Below are 23687 nucleotides of genomic sequence, written 5' to 3' on the forward strand. Positions count from 1 at the left end.
ATCAGCTTAGGCAACAATATCCTAAGTCACGTGAAAACACCAGTAATGAAGGTATAGCAAAGTGTCGCTCTGGTGACCACCATGCCAGGCCCCCAAAAAGAATCCACCCCCAGGTGGCAGGAACAGAATCCCCTGGCTCCCCTTGGACCCCTGGGCGGGGCCGGTCCAGGCAAGTGGGGTGGGGGGGGGGACAGAGGCCACAGGGCTCCCCTTGGGGGTCTTCCACAGAGTTGGGGTGTCACACACTATCTGTCCCGAAGCCAAAAGTAGGTCTAGCGGAAGGACACTGCTGGGGACCATCACCGCTACCACTCCCACAGCCACGGCCACTGCTGCTCCCAACGCCAACCTCTTCCCCTCTGTAATTTCCATCTCGATGTGCAGACTTCTGCCTTGCCCGATCCTCCCGCTGTCCAGCTCCAAACACAGGGCGTTATGTCAGGGGTCCGGGAGGAGGCACCCCCAAGCCTTACAGCAGGGGCAGGTCGCTGCTGAGCACTGGCCTTCTATACACTTCAGGGATCATCTCATTTAACGCTCCAACCGGCTTCTAAAGAAGATGGGGTCATGTTCAACTGTTTCATGCTGGCAACGGCTTGGGCATGTCCCAGACTGGGCATGGGCCCTACAGGGGGGTATCCGTGGAGTCTGATCGGGAATGTGACTCAGTCACCATGCCACACTGCCAGCAAGTACTGCTGTTCGGGGTCCATCTTAAAGGCATGACAGTCGCCTCTCTTTACAGGAAGTGAAAGAAGAAAACAGAACTCAAGAGAGGCACGTGACATGTCTGAGGCCACACAGCAAGTCAGTGGTGGGTCTGGACTCAAGCCAGGTCCCCCCAAATCTCCTATCTTGGCTCTGCCCACCAGCCTCAACTGCCTTCCTGCTTCCCTTAGATAGAAGCAGATTCTCCCCAAACCGGGATTGAGCCAAATGGAGCCCTCAGTGCATTCGGAGGAAAAACCTAAAAGGTTCTCGATGGCAACGGGTGTGGAAAAGGGGCGAGGAGAAAGGAGGCTCTGAGAATGAGACAGATGCTCGACACCACGCTCAGGAGTCTTGGGCGGCCGGCGTTTGAGTCACCGGCGCTGAGCAAACTGGACGGAACCTTCAATGAATCATAACAGATTCTGCACAAAGACAGACGAACAGCTGTCAGGAAAGCTTGGTGAACGGCTGCCAAATAAAAGGGTTCTTGGGGTTCCATCAAAGTAAAGGGAAATAACTGAGCCTCCTCATGCCGGGTGGTGCCTGGGGTCAGCGCAGGTGGTTCCCCCAGGGTCTCAGCCCTCCCACACCTGCTTCCCAGCCAGCAGGGACCTGCGCCCCACATGACCATCTGGAGACTCGTCTGCTTAACGGCGGAAGGGGAGGGCCAGCAGAGTCAAATACAAAGGCGTTTCAGACTGAGAGGGGCCGACAGATACCGAACTTGTGGAAACCGCGTAGTTCCTGAACAACACGGTCCACCAAGGTCCGAAGACTCCAGGTGTTTGCACATGCAGCAAGCACTTCATAAATGCAGCTCAGCCAGTGAGCTCTTGTTCCATGCACACACCCTGGACTGCAAGGCTCCTGGGGGATTAACTTCAAACCCCGTGAGGCTGGTGGGAAGGTGGTCCCGCAACAGTTGTCAGCATCCTTTACCCCTCACGCCCCAGAAGCCCAAGGGTCTGCCCTGGAATGGCTGTCTCCTTATCTAAGCAGGGGGGTGACCTAGGAACCTCACTACCCACCAACCCCCCACCACGTGTGCCTTTCTCCCTCTGGTTCCAGGCTGTACTGCGGCCGAGACCAAGGTCCTGCACTGACGGGCCAGGGTTCTTCCAGCCAATACTCCTGGTACCTGTCTGTCCCCAGCACTGTGCCAGGCCCCGGGGGGGAGGCCCTAAGGTGAGGTCCCTAAGTCAGGGCTGCGTGCAGCATGAGGAGCAGGGGACTGGCACGCAGGCGGCCAGCAGGAGAATGCTTCCAACACGGGGGTCAGGGAGGTCTTCCTGGAGGAGGAGTCACACAAGCAGGACCCAAAGGACAAACAGGGATTGGGGAATGGGGGGAGGAAAGGAGAATGAGGGAAGGGACAAGGTGTTCCAGGCAGAGGATTTATGGGTGCGAGGTTCCAGGCGAGGGCTGCTGGGCTCGCTCTGGGGGTACCATGTTTTCAGTGTGGCTGGGAACAGCTGAGAGGAGAGAATCACCTGGAAAAACAGGGGCTTGGGCTGGACTGGAAATGCTTGGAGTCTGGGGCTGGAGTTGGGGTTGGCAGAAAGGGGCAGAGGAGGGCTCCTCCTGACCCTCTTCCTCTTCCCTCCTCCTCCTCCACTTCCTCCTCTTTTTCCTCCTTCTCTTCCCCTTCCTCCTCCTCCTCTTCCTCCTCCTCCTCCTCCCCTTCCTCTTCCTCCCCTTCCTCCTCCTCCTCCTCCTCCCCTTCCTCCTCCTCCTCCTCTTTCTCCTCCTCCTCTTCCCCTTCCTCCTCCTCTTCCCCTTCCTCTTCCTTCCCCCCTTCCTCCTTCTCCTCCTCCTCCTCCCCTTGCTCCTCCTCCTCCTCCTCTTCATCAAAGCCTACATGGGCACCAGACAGTCCTGACCTTCATCTCACGCATATTCCCCTCTGCCCTTCTTTGCTGTGCCAGCAGCCGGAGCTGGATACTGAGAGTTTCCAGCTCCTACTCTCCCAGACTCCAGGGGAAGATGCTGAGCGAATCCAGGGCGTTCATCATGCATAAGAAAAAGAGCTGAACCTCTCCATTACGGGCCGGTGAAATGTGGAGGCCACATCCAAACCACTATCTGTGGACTGTGCTCCCCCAAACTTGTATGTTGAAGCCCTGACCCCCAGCATCTGAGAATGTGACTGTCTTTGGAGAGGGGGCCTTTAAAGAGGTGAGTAAATTAGAATGAGGCATTAGGGAGGGGCCCTGACCCCCCAACAGGACCGATGTCCTTGTAAGAAGAGGAAGAGAAGAGACCCCAGGAGTGCATGCACAGAGAGGGACGACCACGGGAGGACAGCCAGAAGACGGCCATCCGCAAGCCAAGGAGAGAGATCTCAGAAGGAACCATCCCTGCCGGCACCTTGACCCAGGACTGGCAGCCTCCAGATCTGTGACGAGTGAATTCCTATTGTTGAAGCCGCCCAGCCGCGGGTCCTCCGTTACAGTGACCGAGCGAACGAGCACACTGGGATGTCACAGCTAGAGAGGACGCCGATAGGCAGAAAGCGGAGGAGACTTCAGTCCCGACGGATGTCTTTTATTTAAGCACCACGGCCCTGTCCTAGCATTCTTCCCTTCTCCCCTGCCCCCCTTCAACCCAATCCGGAAATTCTGGGCAGGTGGAAGAAAGAGCTGTGAGTTCAGGCCTATGTACCAGGTTGACACCTGTGCCTTGTCCCTAACGGACACTGCGGTGTGGGGCAGCTGTTTTGCCTCACTAGCCCACCACTTCCTGCAACAGGACAGGAGGCCAGCAGGTGCACATCACAGCTCCCTGGGCATCTGAGGGCCTACAGAAGGCTCACACGGCAGGGGCACTCAATAATTGCTAGTCCCCGACCCACCACTAGTTTGGAGCTCCTCCCTCCTCGAATCTCTCCCTCCCTGACATTCACAGGACATAGCACAGTCATTTGGGGACAGAACGCCAGCTGTCTGTGTCCCCTAAGGGCCAGGCAGCCCGGGGAGACTGGCTTCCTCAAAGACGCGTTTTGGGGGCACCTGCCTGGCTCATTCAGTGGAGCGTGTGGCTCTTGATTTCAAGGTTGCAAGTTCGAGACCCACACCGGGTGTAGAGATTACTTAAAAAATAAAATCTTTTTCTTTTTTCAAAAAAAAAAAGGTTTTTGGTCAACCCACTTTATAAGTCCATCTTCCAGGTAGACGTCAGCATAGAAGGACTGGTCATCATTGATGATTCGTCCACCTTTGATGAGGAGTCGGTCACTCTGAAAAGCCAAGCAAAGTATTCAGTGTTACTAGGGAAAAGCCGAGACGTTTTTTGAACTTTTAATATAAAATTATCCAAATATTTTCAAAAGTAAAGAAACGCCATAAAAAAAGCCCCCTCACGTCCATCACCCGGACTCAAAACCTTCCACACTTCGCCATTCACGTTCCACCTATTCTGTGCCCCCACCGACACTTCTGTTTTGTTTTTGCTGCGGTATTTTCCAGTAAAATCCCCAACACTGTATCATGTCACCTGTAAATACTTCAGTGTGTATCTCTCACCATGAAGGAGTTAAAAAAATTTTTTAAGTTTATTTATTTATTTTGAGAGAGACAGAGACAGCATGAGTGGGGGAGGGACAAAGAGAGAGGGAGAGAGAGAGAGAGGGAGAGAGAGGGAGAGAGAGAGAGAGGGAGAGAGAGAGAGGGAGAGGGAGAGAGGGAGAGAGAGAGAGGGAGAGAGGGAGACAGAGAAAGAGGGAGAGAGGGAGAGGGAGAGAGGGAGAGAGGGAGAGAGGGAGAGAGAGAGGGAGAGAGAGAGAGGGAGAGAGGGAGACAGAGAGAGGGAGAGAGGGAGACAGAGAGAGGGAGAGAGGGAGACAGAGAGAGGGAGACAGAGAAAGAGGGAGAGAGGGAGAGGGAGAGAGGGAGACAGAGAAAGAGGGAGAGAGGGAGAGGGAGAGAGGGAGAGAGGGAGACAGAGAGAGGGAGAGAGGGAGAGAGAGAGAGGGAGAGAGGGAGACAGAGAAAGAGGGAGAGAGGGAGACAGAGAGAGGGAGACAGAGAAAGAGGGAGAGAGGGAGACAGAGAGAGGGAGAAAGGGAGAGAGAATCCCAAGCAGGCTCAGTGCTGCCAGCACAGAACCCGACGTGGGACAGGAACTCACGAAACTGCGATATCATGACCTGAGCTGAAACCAAGACTCGGACACTTAACCAACCGAGCCACCCAGGCGCCCCAAGACGTTTTGAAATAAACATAGCCACAAACCATCATCTCAGTGGACCCGACTGACATGAATTCCTTCATATCGGTTAATGGACCATGCTCAATTTTGCTTGGCTGTCTCAGAAATGTCCTTTGACCGTGGGCGGCTTGAGTGGTCCCGTCCACAGCCCCCACCCTGCATCTGGCTCTGTGAAGTCTGCAGGGGTCTGTCCCGCCCTCCTCCCTCTCTGATGCCATTCATTTGTTGCAGAAAACTGGGTCATTTGTAGAACAGGAGTTTCTTAAGGCATCATTATTGAATATAACAAAACTCAATTCAGAGACAGCTTAAAAACTAGCAGAAAGACTATTAAAAAAAACCACAACTGCCCCGGAATGACCTCCAGTCAACGTTCTGATGTTTCTCTCTACCGTTTTCCGTGAATCCCCATGGTGGCGATCGTAATGCACGCATCCGTCCACTCATCTGTGTCCCATCAGATGCTGCACTTTGCCTCGGCTCCCAGCCCAGGGCCAAGCCCTGAGGAGCCAGGAGGAACCAGGGACAGAGGGGAATGTGTCCTAGTGGACATGGCGGAGGGAGAGGCAGAGGCTTCACAAGCCTTGGGTGCTGGGGGCTGGTTACAAGAGGAAAAGGGGAGGGTGCCCACCATGGGAGCAAAGTTAAGGAGCTGTCCCCCTTAAGGGGGGCCAGGCAAGACCAGCTCACCCCTAGAAAATAAGTCGAGATAAGTTGTTCCAAACAAACAAAGTTCGTCCAGGTACGGCAAACATTCAGTGTCTGGGCAGAGAGAACTGGTACCCAAGGCCCAGAGACAGTAAAAAAAAACAACAACAACAACAACACACACACACACAGCAAATTCTAGAACCCCAAAACCACAACTGTGTCCTTTTCTGCATTTTGCCATAAGGGTATCCCAAGTTATCACATGTTCTTCACAGCCATAAGTAAGTGTCCACAAAGCATTTCACCTTGTGGATACACCATAAATTGTTTCACTATCTCCCTACTGTTGGGCATTGGAGTTATTTTTGAGTGTTCGCACGGGTGACGTTGCTGTAATGAGCGCCAGTGAGCGTCTCTCCACACAAAGTGTCTCCCTCGGCTTGACGCGTTAGGCTCGGTCCTCAGAGGCGTAACAACTGGGTCACACAGTATAAACCTCGTTTATGGCCCTTGATAAACAGGACCAGATAGCTTCCCAAAAGTATTGCCCCTATTTGCCTTGCATAAAATCACCAAGCACCCTTGGTTCTCAATAATCGTTCATTTGCATTTCTCGGAGGCAGAGAATTCTTTTTGCCATGTGCTACTTTCTACTTGTACTATCTCCTAGCTGGGGATGCGGCAATGAATAAATAAATCACAGCGTCTCTGTCCGTAAGCCCCAGCCCTGGGGTAGGGAGACAGAGAGTAAACAGACATTAAGAACTCAGGGTAGTCACTTCTGGGGGAGCGTCCTCCATGGGCTTCCCTGAATGCAGAGCCTGAGACAAGGATTGAGGCAGATCGTGTATACGGGAGGTGACTGCAAGAACTGTCACGAAGAAGTAGGGTTAGGCACAGAAATCCAATGCAGGGCGTTTGCTGATCTGGGTAGCACTGGGGTTAACTGGGGCTTGATCCCACCCGGACCCTCTGAGGAACCGTACGGAATGCACAAGGCACGAACCAGGAGAAGGCAGAGGACGCTGTACAAGCCCAGAGAAGAAGGGTTAACCCAAACTAAAGACTCAGGGAAGACTTGCTGCGCAGAAATGGAGCCCACGGCCTGCTGCTCAGAACCCTCTGCCCGCATCTGGCATCAGCACCGAACTTCCTTCAGAGTGAAAGCCAAGGTCAGTGAGACCCTGCGTAATCTGGAATCCCCCCACCCAGGCCGAGTTCACTCTCCCACTTGCTTCAGGTGTCTGTTCGGTGTCACTTACCTGAGAGCCCTCCCGCCGCCTGCCCTGTTTGGAACATCATACACCTGTGCCCTGCCAGCAAAACCCACACCCCGCCCCCCACTTTGTTTCACAGCCCCTACACGCTACGTATCCACACGTTTGTCTAAAATGTGACTTGCCCGCTGACATCAGAGCTGTGGTGGTCGCCCGCTGGCTGTGGCAGACACAACTCACAGGGGACAGCTGCACATATGCTGATGTAGGTGGACGGGCCACCTATAGCCGTGCCCTGCAAATGTCCTTACAAGACTGGTAGCTTCACCAGGGGAGAGATTTCACCTGTTTTCTTCAGTGTTGCATCTCCAGTATTGGACACAACCTGGCCGGATGGATGGATGGATGGATGGCCAGATGGATGAATGGACACACAGACGGATCCCTGACTGATTCTTGAAGGACAAATGGATTAAGATGGAGAGAAAAGGTATCACAGCCAGGAGACAAAGAACTACGAGCCACGAGGCAAGGGAGGCAAGCAGGAAGCAGCACATCTTACCCCCCAGCAGGAGAGTCTCTGTCTTCAAGCTCAACCGCTCCCAGGCCCTACAACCTGCCTCTTAGCCCTAAGACAGAAGCCAGCCACGATGTGCACATTCCCGGGGAGGATACTCCGGTACCAGGGGAAAGGGGAGGCATGGGCTCTGCACACCCAGAAGCAGAGACAAGCTTGTGTCCAGGTTTCCCAGGCACCGGAAAGCAGGGGAATGTGAGGCAGCAGCAGCAGCAGCTGGTGCGTGGCTTCCAGAACACGGCCTCCCACAGGCAGCTGTCTGCTCTGCCACATGTAATAGAGGGCTTTTCAGGCTCAGCCTGAAAGGTAGTGTTTAATACACTGCACACCAGAAGATCAGCCCCACCCTGCTCTTTCTAGAATCAGGTGGTGCAGCTTGTGTTCAAGTCCACCTCCTCCCCAACTACCAGCCGATTCTGTGTGCAGCTACTGCACCGGTCCGAGCTCCGACGTAGTCGGGTGCAAGCGTAGTTCTAAAACAGTAAGTCCGTGTATGATAAGGCAAGAGCCAATGTGACTCCCTGCTTTTCCTCCTTGAAATTAGCAGTGCCTTCGCCTCTTAATTGGCATGTTCAGAATCCTGTCCCGTGGCACTCTAGCTCAGAGGGGTTTAAGTAGAGGCTATTCCCCAAGGTGAGTCCTGGGGGTAGTGAGTTTAGAAAATTCTGGGTTAAGCAGAAACAAAAGATGGTCGATATGACAAGAACCCAGATCCTTTACTCTGCTGACGTGTAACGTGCATACGCGAGCGGGGGACCGCACTTAACATCTTTTCCAAACACAGATCCTTTTGTTGTGTGGAAAGTTCTGACAAGGGAACTTTCCCCAGATGACACCTTGGGAATTGTGCTTTACGACAGTTCTGCTCTCCAAGCCTGTTTGCGCCGGGTGGTTCTTATGGAGTGTTGGGTCTGATCTGACCTCAGATGGAAACGGGGCTTAGAGACCGGGTGACCTCCCGTGTTCACACAACTAACGGGGGTACGGGTTAGACCCAAGGTTCCCTAACTTCCGGCCTGGCATCCACTGCACCAAACACATCTTAAATATTTCTTCTGTCACATCTTAAAATATTTTCACACGCGAGGGGCGCCTGGGTGGCTCAGTCGGTTAAGCGTCTGACTTCGGCTCAGGTCATGATCTCACGGTTCGTGAGTTTGAGCCCCACATCGGGCTCTGCGCTGACAGCTCAGAGCCCGCTTCAGATCCTCTGTCTCATCTTTCTGCCCCTCCCCCATGAGCTCTCTGTCCCTCAAAAATAAACATTAAAAAAGCACATTAAAAAAAAAAGAAGCATTTTCACACTCTAGAATCCATGACACCCATAATCAGATATAATTTAGAAAATACCAGATGTCTGTGACCCAAGGACCTAGCATTCTAGGGCTCCCCTTTTTCACGCAGGAAATCTCAGTGTAAAATCTCACACCAAGAGGAGTGAAGCTGATGGTAAATAATTGTTAAGAATGTAACAAAATAACAGTCACACATTTAAGAGAAAATTAATAACTCCCTGCCTCTCACAGACACACATGTGAACAAGGACAATTGTTCTGTGTTACAATCACCCTTTCGATTCTTTGAAGGAAATGAAACATCTGACTAAAAATTCAACAAAAGTCCAACAGCTAGAGTGTGCCAGAGACTGCCATTCATTCCATGATGACAGCTGCGACCTAAAGGGAATTACGCTCAGTATGGCTCGTGTCCTTGGATCAGCGTTACATCAGGACAGACTGTCCAGAGTCAGATACAAGGTCCAGTCTCTGTCTGCTTACTATCCATGTGACTTAACCTCTCCTAGCCTCAGTTTCCTCATCTGCAAATGGGGACAACTGTCCCTGCCTCATAAGGCTGTTGAGAAAAGTCCACGGGGTATATACATAAAGCACCTAGCACACGTCTGGCATGTGTAACTACTCAGTAGAGTCACGCATTGTTTATTCTTTGCCATTTTCTATAGCAGGAACCACACTCAATAAATAACTAAGGGAGGAGTATGTGCAGCTAAAAGAAATAGCACTTGCCCTTAAGGAGTTTTCAGGCCAGTGGGGGAGACTGGGAAGGGCTGGGACCGAGAGAAGAGCAGAGATTGCCAGGAGCACAGAGGTGCCCCAGTTCCAGCTCTTCCAGGGAAAAAAATGCTTACTTAAGCTGGAAGCATGAATGGGAATTAGCCATGCGGCAAAGGACAAAAGAGACTACAGAAAGAGGTATGACATGGGGACAGGCACAGAGGGACAGGGTGTGCTGGGGGATCCATATGTGGTTTTATCTGGCTGAAGTAGGACCTCAGGGTGGGGACCTGGAGAGGGGTTCAGATGCCAGCTCAAGGGGACCCTAACGCCATGAGGAATAGAGTCTGGGCGGGTCCCCATGATAATGAAAGGGTTTTCTTCAAAGAAGAACTCAAACATACAAAAGCTCCTGAGCTGAGACATCACACAAATACTGGGCAGAAGTAGAAAAAGGGAAACTGATTATAGTTTCCTCAAAGCAGGGGTTTCTCAGGAAGAGTAAGCACTAGACAATTTTGCAAAATGTATCATGGGCCTTAAAATTGCTGATGACCTTTGATATAAAAATTCAGTGCTGGGAATCTGTCCTCAGGAAAATATCCCCGAACAGGTCAAAGGATTGTACACAAAAGTGTGATCCAGAATTAATTGCACTCGTATAACCACACCACTAATGGGGTATCCTTCATCTGCTAAAATATTTCCCAGGAATTTTTAACGACAGACAAAAGTGCTAGACAATAAAATCTTAGCTGAAAAAGCAAAATACCAAACTCTCTATATGGTAGTAATTCAGGGGGGGAGAGCAAGTCTTTCTAATAGTAACAGATTCCCCCCCAGCAGAGACTATGGCATGCCCCCGTGTCCCACTGCCCCTTGCACATCCCTCTGCTACAAGACTGAGCATCTGGCATGGTCATGGCTCATGTGTCCATCTCCCGCAGGGCTGGACACCCCTTCCTGGCCAGCCTTGCCTGGGGCGATTCACCTCTGGATCCCAGGGACCAGCCAGAGGTATTTAGCAAATGTTTGCTGAGCAGGAGGAGAGAGGGAGACACACAGGAGGCAAGGGGAAAGGGAGAAAGAAGAACAGAATGTTTGAAAAGAGAGAAGGAGGAAGTGAAAAGGGGAGGAAAGGAGTAAGATAAAGGGGGGGGGATGGACGAGAGAGGGAAGAAAGGAAGGGAGGAAGAAGGGGTGGGGGAAGAAACACAGCACAGGAGAAAAGAGAAGACTGATACATCACAAATCCCTTTTTCTGCTTTTAAAATTCCCTGAAAGCTTAAGCCTACTGCCTGGGAATAGAAGCTGGCTTAGTGCAAAGCCTGTACAATGCAGATGATGCTGAAAGAGCTCTCACGAAGGGCCACCTAAACCTTGGTTCTGGGCAGGAATCACATCTCTGCCAAAGGTCCTGTGAGTCAGAGGAGAAGCTCAGAGAAGGGGAGGGCTTGTCTTCAAACCCACTATTATCTTGCATCCAGCCTCAACTGGGAGGGAGCTGGTGTTGGCAGGACGCCTTCATTCTCTTCACAAACACTAAGTACTATGTTGAGTGCTGCTTACAAAAATTAGCTCTTAAAGCTTCAGACATTCTTACCCATACAACAGCAAAGTAAACAGCAGGCAGCCTCAGCTAGAATGCGAGGTCTGGGTCACAGCGAAACGTTTGCATCATTGTCCATCCCTGAATGAATGAAGCATTAAGCCTCCCTGCATTCGGTTCTCTCTCCTGCTTGGTGGGAATAAAACCTATCATCTCCACCGCAAAGTCATAAGACTGGAAGATCCATTAAGGGAGCCTTGGAAGAAAAGAGAGGTGCAGTTCTCATCTAATCAACCCCCCAATCACTCGTTTATGAGCTGGAAAACAGCAGAAAACCAAAGCTGTTATTACAGAGACAGGGAAAGACAGCGACTATGTCATCAAGGAGGGGACATTTAAGCTGGGTTCTGAAATGTGAGAAGTTCATGAAGCCAAAAAGGGGGGAGAAGGGGAGCATTCCAGCAAAATGAATAGTATATGCACAGACACAACGTTCCCAAAGTTCCAGGTTCCATGGGATGAACAAGGAATGGAAAGGGCAAGCTGTGTGCTGTCCGTGGTCCTGACACATCATCGGTCACTCGGATAGCAAGGTTTCTCCCAACCCTGGGATGTTGAAGATCCCTCTCCCTCCTCCAGCCTTGTAGTTCTTCACTGCTCTCCTTTCTCAGCTCACTGGCATTTTGTAATCTTTACATTTCCAGAGAACACAAACAGTCGTGCCTTATGCTTCACAATGTATGCAACTGGTTCCAAGTACTTTTAACTCATAGTACAAGACTTTAATTCTCCCAAGAAGTTGGGGGGAGGGAAGTTGGTCTGCTTTGACCAACAGAATGAGAGTAGATGTGAGTGCACCAGTCTGAGCACAAGCTTCAAGAGGCAGATGGGATTCAGCTCAATCTCTTGACAGTCCATCCTCTGTCATGAAAACCTCCAGACCCCCTCTCCTACGATGTAGACATTGGAATCTGAAGCCAATGAACAATGTGTATCAAAAAAGGATCTCAGAGGATTAAGGTTAGGGTCGGAGGAATGTTCTTCACACTGAGAAGGCAATTCCACCGGGGATGTGTGGGTGCATACAGATTCTGATGAGGCTGCCTGGTTCATCAGTGGGAAGAGGCTCAGAGTAACTACATGACCTGTCACTCCTTGGCAAAAGGAAGAATTCCTTCCTCCAAGGGGCTTGCATGGAAATGAGTCTCAAGAAGATCAGGGAAGCCCCATTTTAATAGAAATGTGCTTTGCTCATGCATTGAACTTCATTCTCTTAAGACAAAAGAAATGTCAAGGTGAGTTCTAAAAGTTACCAGGCCTGCAAACTCTACAAGCCACTAATGCTGAGGCTAATGTTTACAACTCAAACATTCAACAGGACAGGTAGACACATGTCATTCATGCAAGTACAACTTACAACATGGCGCCTGAGCCTAGACGATCCTCAAAATCCATTGGGATCGCCTGCTAAAAACTCCAACCCAGGGGCTTTTGCCAAGAATTTCATTTACCAGATGCAACTTACGGGCCAGGAATTTATGTTACTAACCAACACCCCCAGGTAATCTTGATGTAGACCCTCTGGGGTGGATTGTGCTATTTGTTTTACAATTCTCTCTGTTCTCTCACCCTTGGCATGCGTCAATGTGGGGGCGGTGCTCCCCTGCCCCACCAGCTGATGGCGCGCCCGTGTGCCTTGCTTTGACCAACAGAATGAGAGTAGATGTGAGTGCACCAGTCTGAGCACAAGCTTCAAGAGGCAGACGGGATTCAGCTCAATCTCTTGACAGTCCGTCCTCTGTCACGAAAACTGCATGGCCGTCCCAGAAGGAGATGGTATGAGGAGAAAAGTTGACCCAAACAGAAGCCTGATGACAAATCTGGCCAAGCTCTGCTAATACGTCTCTACCACCCACAGACCTAAGAGCAAGAAATATTTCAAGTTGTAAGTCACAGAATTACAAGGTTGTTTGTTTATGTGGCATTATGGTGTCAAAGCAAATTGATGCACCATCAAGATTCTGTGCTGAGGGGCGCCTGGGTGGTTCAGTCAGTTGAGCAGCCCATTCTTTTTTTTTTTTTTCCAGTTTATTTATTTTGAGAGACACACAGAGAGACAGTGCAAGTGGGGGAGGGGCAGAAAGAGAGAGGGAGAGAGAGAGAGAGAATCCCAGAGAGTTGGATGCTGTCAGCACAGAGCTGGAAACTCACACAAACTGTGAGATCATGACCTGAGCGGAAATCAGAAGTTGGGATACTTAACCAACTGAGCCACCCAGGCGCCCCGAGCATCCCACTCTTAATTTCGGCTTAGGTCATGATCCCAGGGTCGTGGGATTGAGCCCCACATTGGGCCCTGCACTGACTGTGGAGCCTGCTCAAGAGTCTATCTTTCTCTCTCTCTCTCTCTCTCCCCCTCTGATCTGCCCCCACTCTCTTCCTCTCTCTCTAAAAAAAAAGAAAAGAAAAAGAAAAAGGAAAAAGATCACGTGCTGAGAGCTGCCTGAGGGATTCTCCAGCTCAAATACTTCACATCCCAAGACTCAGTCCCTACCTCTAATAACCAGAGACCCCTTCCTCCCAGGCCCCCCTTGCAGATCTCCCAAAAGGTGCAGCTGCGCACTCTTATTCATTCACAGAAAACTAGCCCATTTGCCTTTGATTTTTGCCTCAGGGGACAGCCCATCAGCCTGCAGCCCTTTGCTTCGCAGCACTTTCCGGGAAGGCAGCTCTGGAAAGGGCAACAGGCCTGAGACCCAATCTAATTAACACACATTTGCTCTCCCCTCGCATGGGCAGAGAGCACAGTGGCATTTTCCTCTTTCATGAATTAGAAACACAGGTGGTCCCCATGGATTGCAGACCTTCTCTGGAAGCTTGGGCCCGTTTCCATGACAACTGCAGTTTTAACAGCAAGGTCTCAGGTCCCATGATACCAGCAGACATTCAGGAAAATACTCCCTGATGGACTAAATATCTGGTTTTAAAATAACACACCAGGAGTGGGCAGGGCCTTCGGGCTGCCCCAAAGGACAATGATGCCAGCTATCTCCGTATCTACGCTGGGACCCACTTTGTGTCTCCTTGTCTCTGCTTTTTACCTTCCATAAAGCAATCTGAACACAAATCCTTTCTCTTTAAGGAAATCACATTCCTGAGGGCATACTAAGTGCCAGTTCTGCATTCATTTTTAATTCTTAAGTTACCTTAAGAAGTGGGTACGACGGGGGCGCCTGGGTGGCTCAGTCGGTTAAGTGGCCCACTCTTGCTTTGGGCTCGGGTCATGATCTCGCCACTTGTGGGTTTGAGCCCTGTGTCGGGCTCTGCACTCACAGTGGGGAGCCTGTTTGGGATTCTCTGTCTCCCTGTCTCTCTGCCCCTGCCCTTCCCCCTCTCATGTGGTCTCTCAAAATAAATAAATAAATAAACTTAAAAAAAAAAAGAGTGGGTATGGTTGCTACAAATGAGGAAATAAGAGAAGTGAAGTAATTTCTCAAAGTCACACAGCCAGATGGTGCTGCCTGATTTGAACCTAGCTCCGTCGATACCTACAAAGTGACAGCCCCATTACCCCCAGGTAGTTCTCCCCTGTTCTCCTCATTGTACCTGGTTAACGTGTCTGAGCCTCAGTTCCTTCCTCTGCAAAATGGGGATAAGCAAGAGCCGGACATGCATACACATTCCGCTATTTATCCAAGCACATTCCCAATGCCATGCACTCACCTGACCTCCTAATGGGGTTGCTGCCATTATAGCCGAAAGGGAGTAAGGCAGATTCCAGGGCTCTGGAAGTTGCAAAGGGCTCCAGGGAGGGGAGATATTAAAAGCAGAGACCTATTCGCCTAATAAGCATTGGCAATGCCTCCTGTGGGCCAGATGCTTTCACACTCATTATCTCATGTGACAAAGAGGCAGAGTGGCCTGATGGTTCAGCACGTGGGTGCCAAGGCAGACTGCCTGGGCTCAGATCTGGCCCTGCCCTTACTAGCCCTGTGTCCTAGGCAAGCTCTCTCCCAGCCTCAGTTTCCCATCTGTAATGCAGAGAGCTCTTTTGAAAGTTAAATGAATTAACACGTGGACAAGCACTTAGAACTGCGCCTGTTTGTTTGTTTAAGTCTTTGCAAGCTAGGGAGTCAGATTGCATACAGATGCTCAGTTCCATCTTCGACTTCTAAATTCTCATTTCACACCCAAGACTTCCAGATCGTGTTGCATCTGGTCCAGAAAGTCCTGGCATACACCTGCTGATTCCCACTTCCCACGGCACCTGCCCCCCATCCGCCCTCGCCACCTCTCCCCCTGCTGCCCGTCTCGTCCCTTCCTCATGACAGCCAGTGACCTTTCTGAAACACAAAGGCAACCATGTCATGCCCTAAAACTGCAACGTCACATCCCCGTGCCTTCCTCTGGCCTTCTTGCCAAACCTGCTCTCCCCAGTGATCTCCAGCTCAAGGTCCTGACCCCAGGAACACGTGGTCACCCTTGCAGTCCCCACAGTGCGAGGCCTGTGCCTTACGGTTAGCATTGCTTCGTGATGTGTTATATTCAGCTCGTCTCTTGTCTCTCTCTCCCGTGAGACTGGGAGATCCTTCACACCAGAGACCACAGCCTGTTCCCACACAGCTTCTTAGCTGGGTGACCTGGGGCCAGATACTTAACCTCCGTGTGCTTCGGCCTCCTGCTCTGCCAACAGAACGAATCAAAGTAGCAACTCATAGGATTTCTAGAGATAATGTGTAAAAGCACTTTGCACACCTCATACACGGAATACTGGCCTAGGTATTAAAACATGCCCAATGGGGCACCTGGGTGGCTCAGTCCGTCAAGCATCCGACTTTGGCCCAGGTCATGATCTCGCGGTTCGTGGGTTCGAGCCCCATGTCGGGCTCTGTGCTGACAGCTCAGAGCCTGGAGCCTGCTTGGGATTCTGTGTCTCTCTCTGCCCCTCCCCCACTCATGCTCTGTCTCTCTCAAAAATAAATAAACATTAAAAAAAAAAAAACCATGCCCAATGATTAAAGTTTTATTTCGAGTCTGTTTTGTTCTGCATGCCCAGAAATAGAGGATACCAAAAGAAAAAGGAGAAAATGAAAGGCCGGGGGTGGGGGGAGGAAAGAAAAAGATTGCACCTGGAAAGCATGCTCCGTGAGGAATAAAGAACTGGGGCCATTTTGGAAAAGAGAAGGTCCTGGATAAGGAGAAATGGCTGAGAAATGCCTTCCAGAGCCTCCAGGAATATCGGCGTAGAAGAGGAGGAGGGCTGTGACTATCCAGAGGGCAAAAGTATGACAAGAAGCAGATCCTCAGTCCACATACCTAAGAGCTTTTCAACGACAGAGCTTCCCAAGGATAAAGCAGGGTGCTGAGTAAAGTGGTGATCTCCCTGTCACTAGAGGTATGCGAGGAGAGGGTATTTGGAATTCCTACACTAGAGGAGGGATAGGGGGCTGGGGGAGAAGCAACAGACACTATTTCCTGCCTTCCTAACCACACAAACGCTGACAAGTTTACATAACTTAAAAGGCTCCTTTCGACTTTAAGACTGTATAAATAAAATATCATTTAGGGCTTCAGCCCTAAGGGCCTATGAATATGGCAGGATACAAAAGACAGGGCAGCATAATTTGGGGACAGGTACAAAATCTCGAACAGCTCCCCGTGTGCTCTATGCAGTTCTGCATCAGAGCCATTGAGTCTTCCTGTGGGACTGACCCCAAGTCATTATTCAGTCAAGGCCTAGGGGACACGTGTGCCAGGATCTGCACCCACTTAAATGGGAGGCCCCTATTGTAAAATCGTGCTTGTCGGTGGGAAATACGATGAAGCACCTTCAAAGATCAGACCTGCCCTCTCCCCACCGCCAAAGTACCACCTGGGCGGCCCTCTTTGAGCTCCAAAAGCCCTTCATGCCCCCCTCACGTTCTTCTGGACCGTAAACCACCTGAACACGAAATCCGCGGATAGGATTAGTTAAATGTTAAGGAAAGTCAAATGCAGGAGTGGCTAAAACCTCGCTCAGCAAAGCAGCACCATTTACAACCTGGCTTCATTCATCCAGCCACCCACGCAGTCTGGAGTCCCTCTGTGAGTCACCAGCGAGCTGCAGCACCCCCGAGAGATGCCAGAAAATCTGTCCCAGCCCTCCAGAGTGTTCGATGAGGTTGGACAAACCACAGTTACGGACGTGCCAGTGCTCGTGGCTCCCGGCCCCCAGGGGAAGGATCCTCCATGGAGAATGGGCACAACTTAACACAAGTGCAAAGGGCCAGAGAGGGTAAGCCCCGTCAGGAGAATGTTCCAGGTGCCTGGGGCGCAGGCCCGAGGAAGGAGGTGGGCGAGCGCAACCTCCTAGGCTCACAGCCATCACTTCTCTCCGTTTACTGCCTGCTCTCGTTTTCTAGAGCACTGATTTGGGTCTGGATCGTGGGACTGACTTTGGCCGCGTGACTATGAGCCACAGTTGAGCCCAAGTCCTCAAAGAGGCATTTCAAGTTGCCACCCGGAAACACCTTACTTAGACCCCACTCCTTCTCCCACACCACCAACACCGACTCAGAGTCCCTTTCGCAGAGCAAAGTTACTATTTCATCATTGCATCTCTCCAGGACCCTGAGTCTCAACCTGTGTTCAGAAGATGTGTCCAGGAGCACCTGCGTGGCTCGGTCAGTTAAGAGTCCGACTCTTGGTTTTGGCTCTGGTCATGATCTCACGGTTCGTGAGTTCGAGCCCCATGTGGGGCTCGGTGCTGATAGCATGGAGCCTGCTTTGGACTCTCTCTCTCCCTCTCTCTCTGCCCCTCTCACGCTTGTGCTCTCTCTCTCTCTCTCTCTCTCAAAACAAACTTAAAAAAAAAAAAGAACATGTACAAACAGCATAAAAAAATGGCAGCATTCTTAAAGTAATGAAAGACATACACACCGCCAAGTCGGTCGGCATTCATCGGCGTGCCCTCCCTACTGGTGTCACCGCCCGTCTTCGGGGGCCTTTAATTGCTCGTCACTGCCCGTGCTTACTCTTCAGCACCCTGGCACTATGCACTGCCCTGTGTCCTTTTGATATGCTCAAGGGCAAAGTCCTCTGATGCTTCCTTTCCAGGCCAGGGGGTGCCTTTGATTCACAAAAACTGACACTCATCGGATACCTCCCAGCTTGTGAGCGTGCAGAATGCCACCTGATACATGTCACTGGAACAACGTGTCGACTTGGTTGCAACAAATACGAATTTTAAATACTGATCAAAATTTAGCGGTGCATCTGCAGAGGATTTTGTTTTGTTTTGTTTTTTGGATGTGTCCCTCTGCTCACAGCACATGGGCCGAGAACCACTGGCTGCTAGAATATCTCACATTTCCTATCTTCTTGGGTCTCCGATCTCCGTAACTGGCCCCTTGGCTCTGACCCCCCGTTCGAATCTAGATTTCCAATTGTCCACTGAGACCCCTCGGCTTGGCGCTCTTTCCCCCACTCAATTCGAGTACCTTTTCTTCCAAACTCACCCCTCATGCGTCCTGACCACCTACCTCATCATCAGCTCCAACGGGTGTTGATTACCACCTTCTATGTGCCGTAATTTTCACACTTAACCCTCATATCTCCTTAAGAAAGTCTAACATCGGGCTTGTCTCCACTGATTTGGGTCTGGATCGTGGGACTGGCTTTGGCCGCATGACTATGAGCCACAGTTGAGCCCAAGTCCTCAAAGAGGCATTTCAAGTTGCCACCAGACTCCCATGCTTCCCTCCTCTGTTCCTTCAGCCTGAGTCTCAAAGTGAGGAGACACAGGGAACAGACCGCTGTTCACCGGCATCCGGGGGCCGAGTCACAGCCAATCCGAGGCCCTCGCACAGCGTGAACAAGAATTCAATGTCTGTTGCTGAAAACCAGACCTGGCGGCTGCTTGCTATGGAACAACGCCGACTAACACGCCTTCCCACGGTAGGAACAGCAGTTAACCTACAGACGCTACACCATGTGCAGGCACTACTCTCAGCGTCTTCCATGTATTATATTAACCCGTTCAATTCTCAGAAAGAAACAACGCGCCCAAGTTACGCAGCTAGTGTAGAAGTCAAGCCCAAATTGTCTGCTTTCAGAACCCACACTCTCACATACGCTGCCTTTATGACACCATCTTCCCAGTTCAAGAACTTCCTTGAAGTTCTGGTGGCTTCCCGTTACCCACAACATAAAATCAGAGTATCCAAAACGCGGAACTGGATCCTCTAATCCAACTCTATAGAGAAAAGGAATCTGAGGCTCAGGGAAAGGAGGTGATTTGCCCAAAGTCAAATACCCCACTTCCCTTGGAGCCGGACTTGGAATCTAATCTGCTCCCCCCTATCATGTTGGGTACAGTCTACCTGACCTCCAAAGCATTGTAGAATTCACATTTCTCTCACGTTCCTCACCCCCCAGTCTATCGATGACTAACCCCTCACTCTCTTCTGACCATATTCATTCCCCAGTCCAAGTCTTACACATGCTGTTCCACGTGCCTTACACACTCTTCCCTTGTCTCCACCAATCAAATCCTTGAACGTCTAGCTCGTGTTGTCCCCCGCAAAGCCTCAGGCAGTCACCTCCCACAGTCTCCACCAACAGAGTCTCCCCCTCCCCGAGGCCCTCTAACACCTGCGCTCTGTCATTCTCGGTTGTGCACTCTGTCACCTAGGCAGTAAGCTCGTTAAGGTTATGGATCATGAGACGGGGAATTTTTTCACCGCCCGTCGCACCTCGCACAGTTCAAACAACAGAACAGACATGTGGCCAACCCTTGCCGTTCACCTGCACCCTGAGTTTTTGTTTCCTCAAAGAGACAGCCCGAGTTTGGAGAGGGAGACGATCATCTGTCAGCCACTCACAGCGTGCCAGGCACATTCACATATGCTGCATCACGTGTGTCCCATGTATTCAGTCCGGGCCAAGTCTATCACGAGACACAGACATGCAGGGCTAAGTTGGCATAGCTAGGTTACCAACGAAGCTAACAATATCATGGTTACCCTCTCTGAAACACCTTTTAAGAATTTAATTGAGGGGCACCTGGGTGGCTCAGTCTGTTAAGCATCCGACTTCAGCTCAGGTGATGATCTCACGGTTCGTGAGTTCAAGTCCCACGTCAGGCTCTGTGCTGACAGCTCAGAGCCTGGAGCCTGCTTCAGATTCTATGTCTCCCTCTCTCTCTGCCCCTACCCTGCTCATGCTCTGTCTCTCTCTCTCTCCCTCAAGATGAATAAACATTAAAAAAAGAAAGATGTAAAAAAGGGAATTAAGGTGGGATGCCTGGGTGGCTCAGTTAGTTGAGCATCTGACTCTTGATTTCAGCTCAGGTCATGATCTCACGGTTCGTGAGTTCGAGCCCCAAGTCGGGCTCCATGCTGACAGCTCGCAGCCTGGAACCTGCTTCGGATTCTGTGTCTCCCTCTCTCCCTGCCCCTCCCCTGCTCATGCTCTGTCTCTGTCTTAAAAATAAACATTAAAAAAAAATTTTTTTAAGAATTTCACTTAAACAAAATAATTTTCCCCCCGAGAAAATGGCCCACTTCCCTCTCTCTGGTCACGAACTTGATGTCGCCGAGCATCTGCTTCTCTACCCTGGATGCCGGAAGCTCCGAATCGCCATCAGATGTCCAGCTGCACACCTCCAGTGGCCTGAAATACTGGCAGGTTTGTTCCCTGCTCTACTTCGATCCTCAGGAATTTCCTCAGGATCCGCATGACAAATCACTGTGGGCATCGCAAATCCTTTGCATGAAAAGAAAGGGGAGCAAATCAACTGAATACCTATCGATACACTGAGCGGCATCCTCGGGAAGAAGCAGGACAGGGCTCACGTGGGGTTTGCACGCTTGCACATGAGAGTCACTAACTGAGTCTGATGGTTTCCTAACTCCTGTCTTTCTCTCCTCATCACCGTTCGATCGAACGCAGGCACACACACAGACTCGTACAGATTTCAACCAGAGAGTGATTTTCAGGGCAGGCAGATCAGCCCATCTCCCCCTTCTGCTTAAATCTGGCTGTTCATTCCTCCTCAGGCCACTGCAAGAACTGCTCCGTGCCACTAAGCCTCTGTGAACCTTCCTTTCCTCTTTGGGAAACGGGGATGATCCAAGTAACCCACCCCCCTCATGGGGGCGCTCTGGACACCGAGTCAGATCACGGAGGTCATGGTGAACGCTGTAATAATAACAGCCTGCAAAACCACAAATGACCAGGACTCGTGAGGTCCTACTTGCAATAGTAATAATTCATAACCGCTGTGTTGACACGCTGGTCTCCCCCCACAGCGGAGCAGGCCCCCCACTCCTTAGTGGCTCAGCTGGGAGATGAGAGCCTGTGCGGGGGGGGGGGGGGGGGGGGGGGGGGGGGGCGGGCCAGGAAACCATGTGCCTTTGTTTGCTGATAGCCACGCCCAGGATGTTCTAACACTTAACCACCGCAGTGGGCTCCAGAAACAGCTCTAGCTAAGTTAATCCCCGGCTGTGCCATTAATTTTTTACAAAGCTACACATGAAGGAGCGCCTTGTAAATATTTTAAACAACCTTGGGGGGTGAAGCGAAGCGTTTCTGCTTTTTCCCTCCTCTCTGTCGGGTGCTCTATTCTCTCAGGAAAAGGCTGAGGTGGGAACCAGAGGGGAAGATGCCCGCTCACCATCAAGGTGGGTAGAACATCTTCCTGACTCAGCCCTGCCCTACCTGGCATGTCCCTTTCTCCTCTGCTCAAGGTACCCTCTCCCCTACCTCTGGATTCTCTGCGTAAGCTGGAACCTTATCCCGATTGGCCACATGACCACGCTGAGGCTCACGGGGGCACAGAGTGGCCAAACATGAAGCAGGTGGGGTCCTTGGGGACGAGCTGAGAGTTTCCCTTGGTCTTTTTCCAACCCCAAGGCCCCTCCACGGGCCACGCCCACCATGGCTGCCGGAAACATCCAGGATTTGTTCCCGATGCACAGAGAAGACTTGGAAGCAGAGGTTGGGTTCCCACAATGCGGACTTTCCTTCAGTTTCTCCAGCATGCCACACTCCTCTGCCTCGGGGCCTCCCTCCACTCAGGCAGAGACAACCCCCTCCCCCATCCTTCCTGTCCCCCATCCCAGGACTAGGGTGAGTTTCTCTGCTGTGGTTTCCACCAGGCCCCTCGGTGGAAGGGTGGCTCTCACCCAGCCTTCCTCTCACCCGTGCCCCAGCCAGTGCTCCAGGCCCCCCTGACGACAGCCCCCACACCTTGGTGCAACTTCAGGCGGAAATGTCAGTCTTTGCCAAACTCTGGGCAGATAAGAGCAAAAAGCCCACCTCCTTCCTATTTGGCCTCACACCCTGCACAGTGCCCAGCACAGACCAGCGCTAATTTAATTTACTGAGTGAGTATGACTGCACAAGCCGGGGGTGCAGCCTCAGGAAAGCCACGGTGCCCTCCCACCCACTTAACGGCATTCTGGTTCCTGTCACAACATGGACATTATCAGCAAGAGACCCTCGGGAAGCCGAGGGTCCTGCAAAGGGGCTCCAGTCAAGTCCATCCTCTCTGGTTTGCTCTTCCTTTAAACCATAGATCTTCCTGGATGGAGTGGGCTTATGTGGACCAAATAAAACACAAGTGTTCATCAAGAGCCTCCTTCCCAGGAACTAAGTATAATTCTCAGCATCTCCTTCCCACTTCTCCAAGCTATTGAAGCTGTTGGAACCACTCCACTGGGTTCTCTTTGACACACAGGCTGACTACTGGCTTCGCACAAACACTAAAGCAGCAGAATCAGCCAGCAGTCCCAGCTGCACCTACTATGTGCCTGACACACACTCAGCGCTTTGCCAGAGTTCTCCTGGATGCTCATCGGTCCTGGGAAGTGGCCGGCGTTGGCCCATTTGGGGTATCGGAGCACGGAGGCCAAGAGAGCTGGCAGAGCAAGGATGAGCACATCTGTCTGGTACGGAAGCCTGGCCAAGTCACCTCTGCTCAGCGGGTCACGGCGGGAGGGCAGGGTGGTTGCTGTGTCCCTGCAGACTGAGAACTATTTGAGTCTGGGGCACCTTACGGACCTGCCTCGAAGATCATCTGGCCAAACTGCCTTTTTAGAAACCGGGTTCCTGGGGGTGGGGGGGTAGACAGACCTTCCATGGGCCACAGCCACGATGGGACCCAAGGCTCCAGACTCATCTGTCACTGCATCCATCACCTGCACCGCCATCACTTGCCCTAGTTCCCCTCAGGGGGTAGGGCTAGAGAGTCCCAAGGCAGGGACCTGGTCAAACACCCCCCCTTCCACTTTCCTCCCACTTGCCTCGCCTGGAGTCAACCAGGCCCCTTCCAATGACTCACAGGCAACTAGAGTGTTAAAGGACTTACACCTTCATATCTCAGAAGGCAGGGATCATGGATGGGTTAGAGACGGTCTCTACCCTCAGGGGTCATACCTCTGGACACAAACTCACCAAAGGCCTGCTGGCAAGACCTGAAGCTGAGCCCAGGAGGGGTTTTCTAGAGGAAGACTCAGACCACAGTTGGACAGGAGGCATGGGGGGCTCTCACCCAGCCTTCCTCTCACCCGTGCCCCAGCCCGTGCTCCAGCCTCTGGGAGGTTTAGGTAGACAATGCCGTCCTCAAACGATTTATCGAGACGACTCCATAAAATAATGTCCGCAATAGACTGGGCAGGTGAATGGGAAGTGTCCGCTCCCTCCCCCTCCCCAAGGCTGCCCTCTTGTAGGTGCCCTAGGGCTCCCAGAGGCAGGATTCTGTGTAAAGGAGTAGGAGTAGT

The 23687-nt window shown here is 51.5% G+C and overlaps 1 protein-coding gene across 2 annotated transcripts in view; it reads right to left on the reverse strand.

Annotated features, from left to right (window-relative positions):
• CRMP1 (collapsin response mediator protein 1) overlaps positions 1 to 23687 on the reverse strand; it is a 77419-nt gene that overhangs the window by 48058 nt on the left and 5674 nt on the right. For both annotated transcript variants that reach the window (XM_030314232.1, XM_030314235.1), the window contains exon 2: positions 3858 to 3946. In XM_030314232.1, the coding sequence (XP_030170092.1) occupies positions 3858 to 3946 (89 nt within the window). The remainder of the gene's footprint in view (positions 1 to 3857; positions 3947 to 23687) is intronic.

Source organism: Lynx canadensis, chromosome B1 (genome assembly GCF_007474595.2).
Source record: "Lynx canadensis isolate LIC74 chromosome B1, mLynCan4.pri.v2, whole genome shotgun sequence".
NCBI classification, from domain to species: Eukaryota; Metazoa; Chordata; class Mammalia; order Carnivora; family Felidae; genus Lynx; species Lynx canadensis.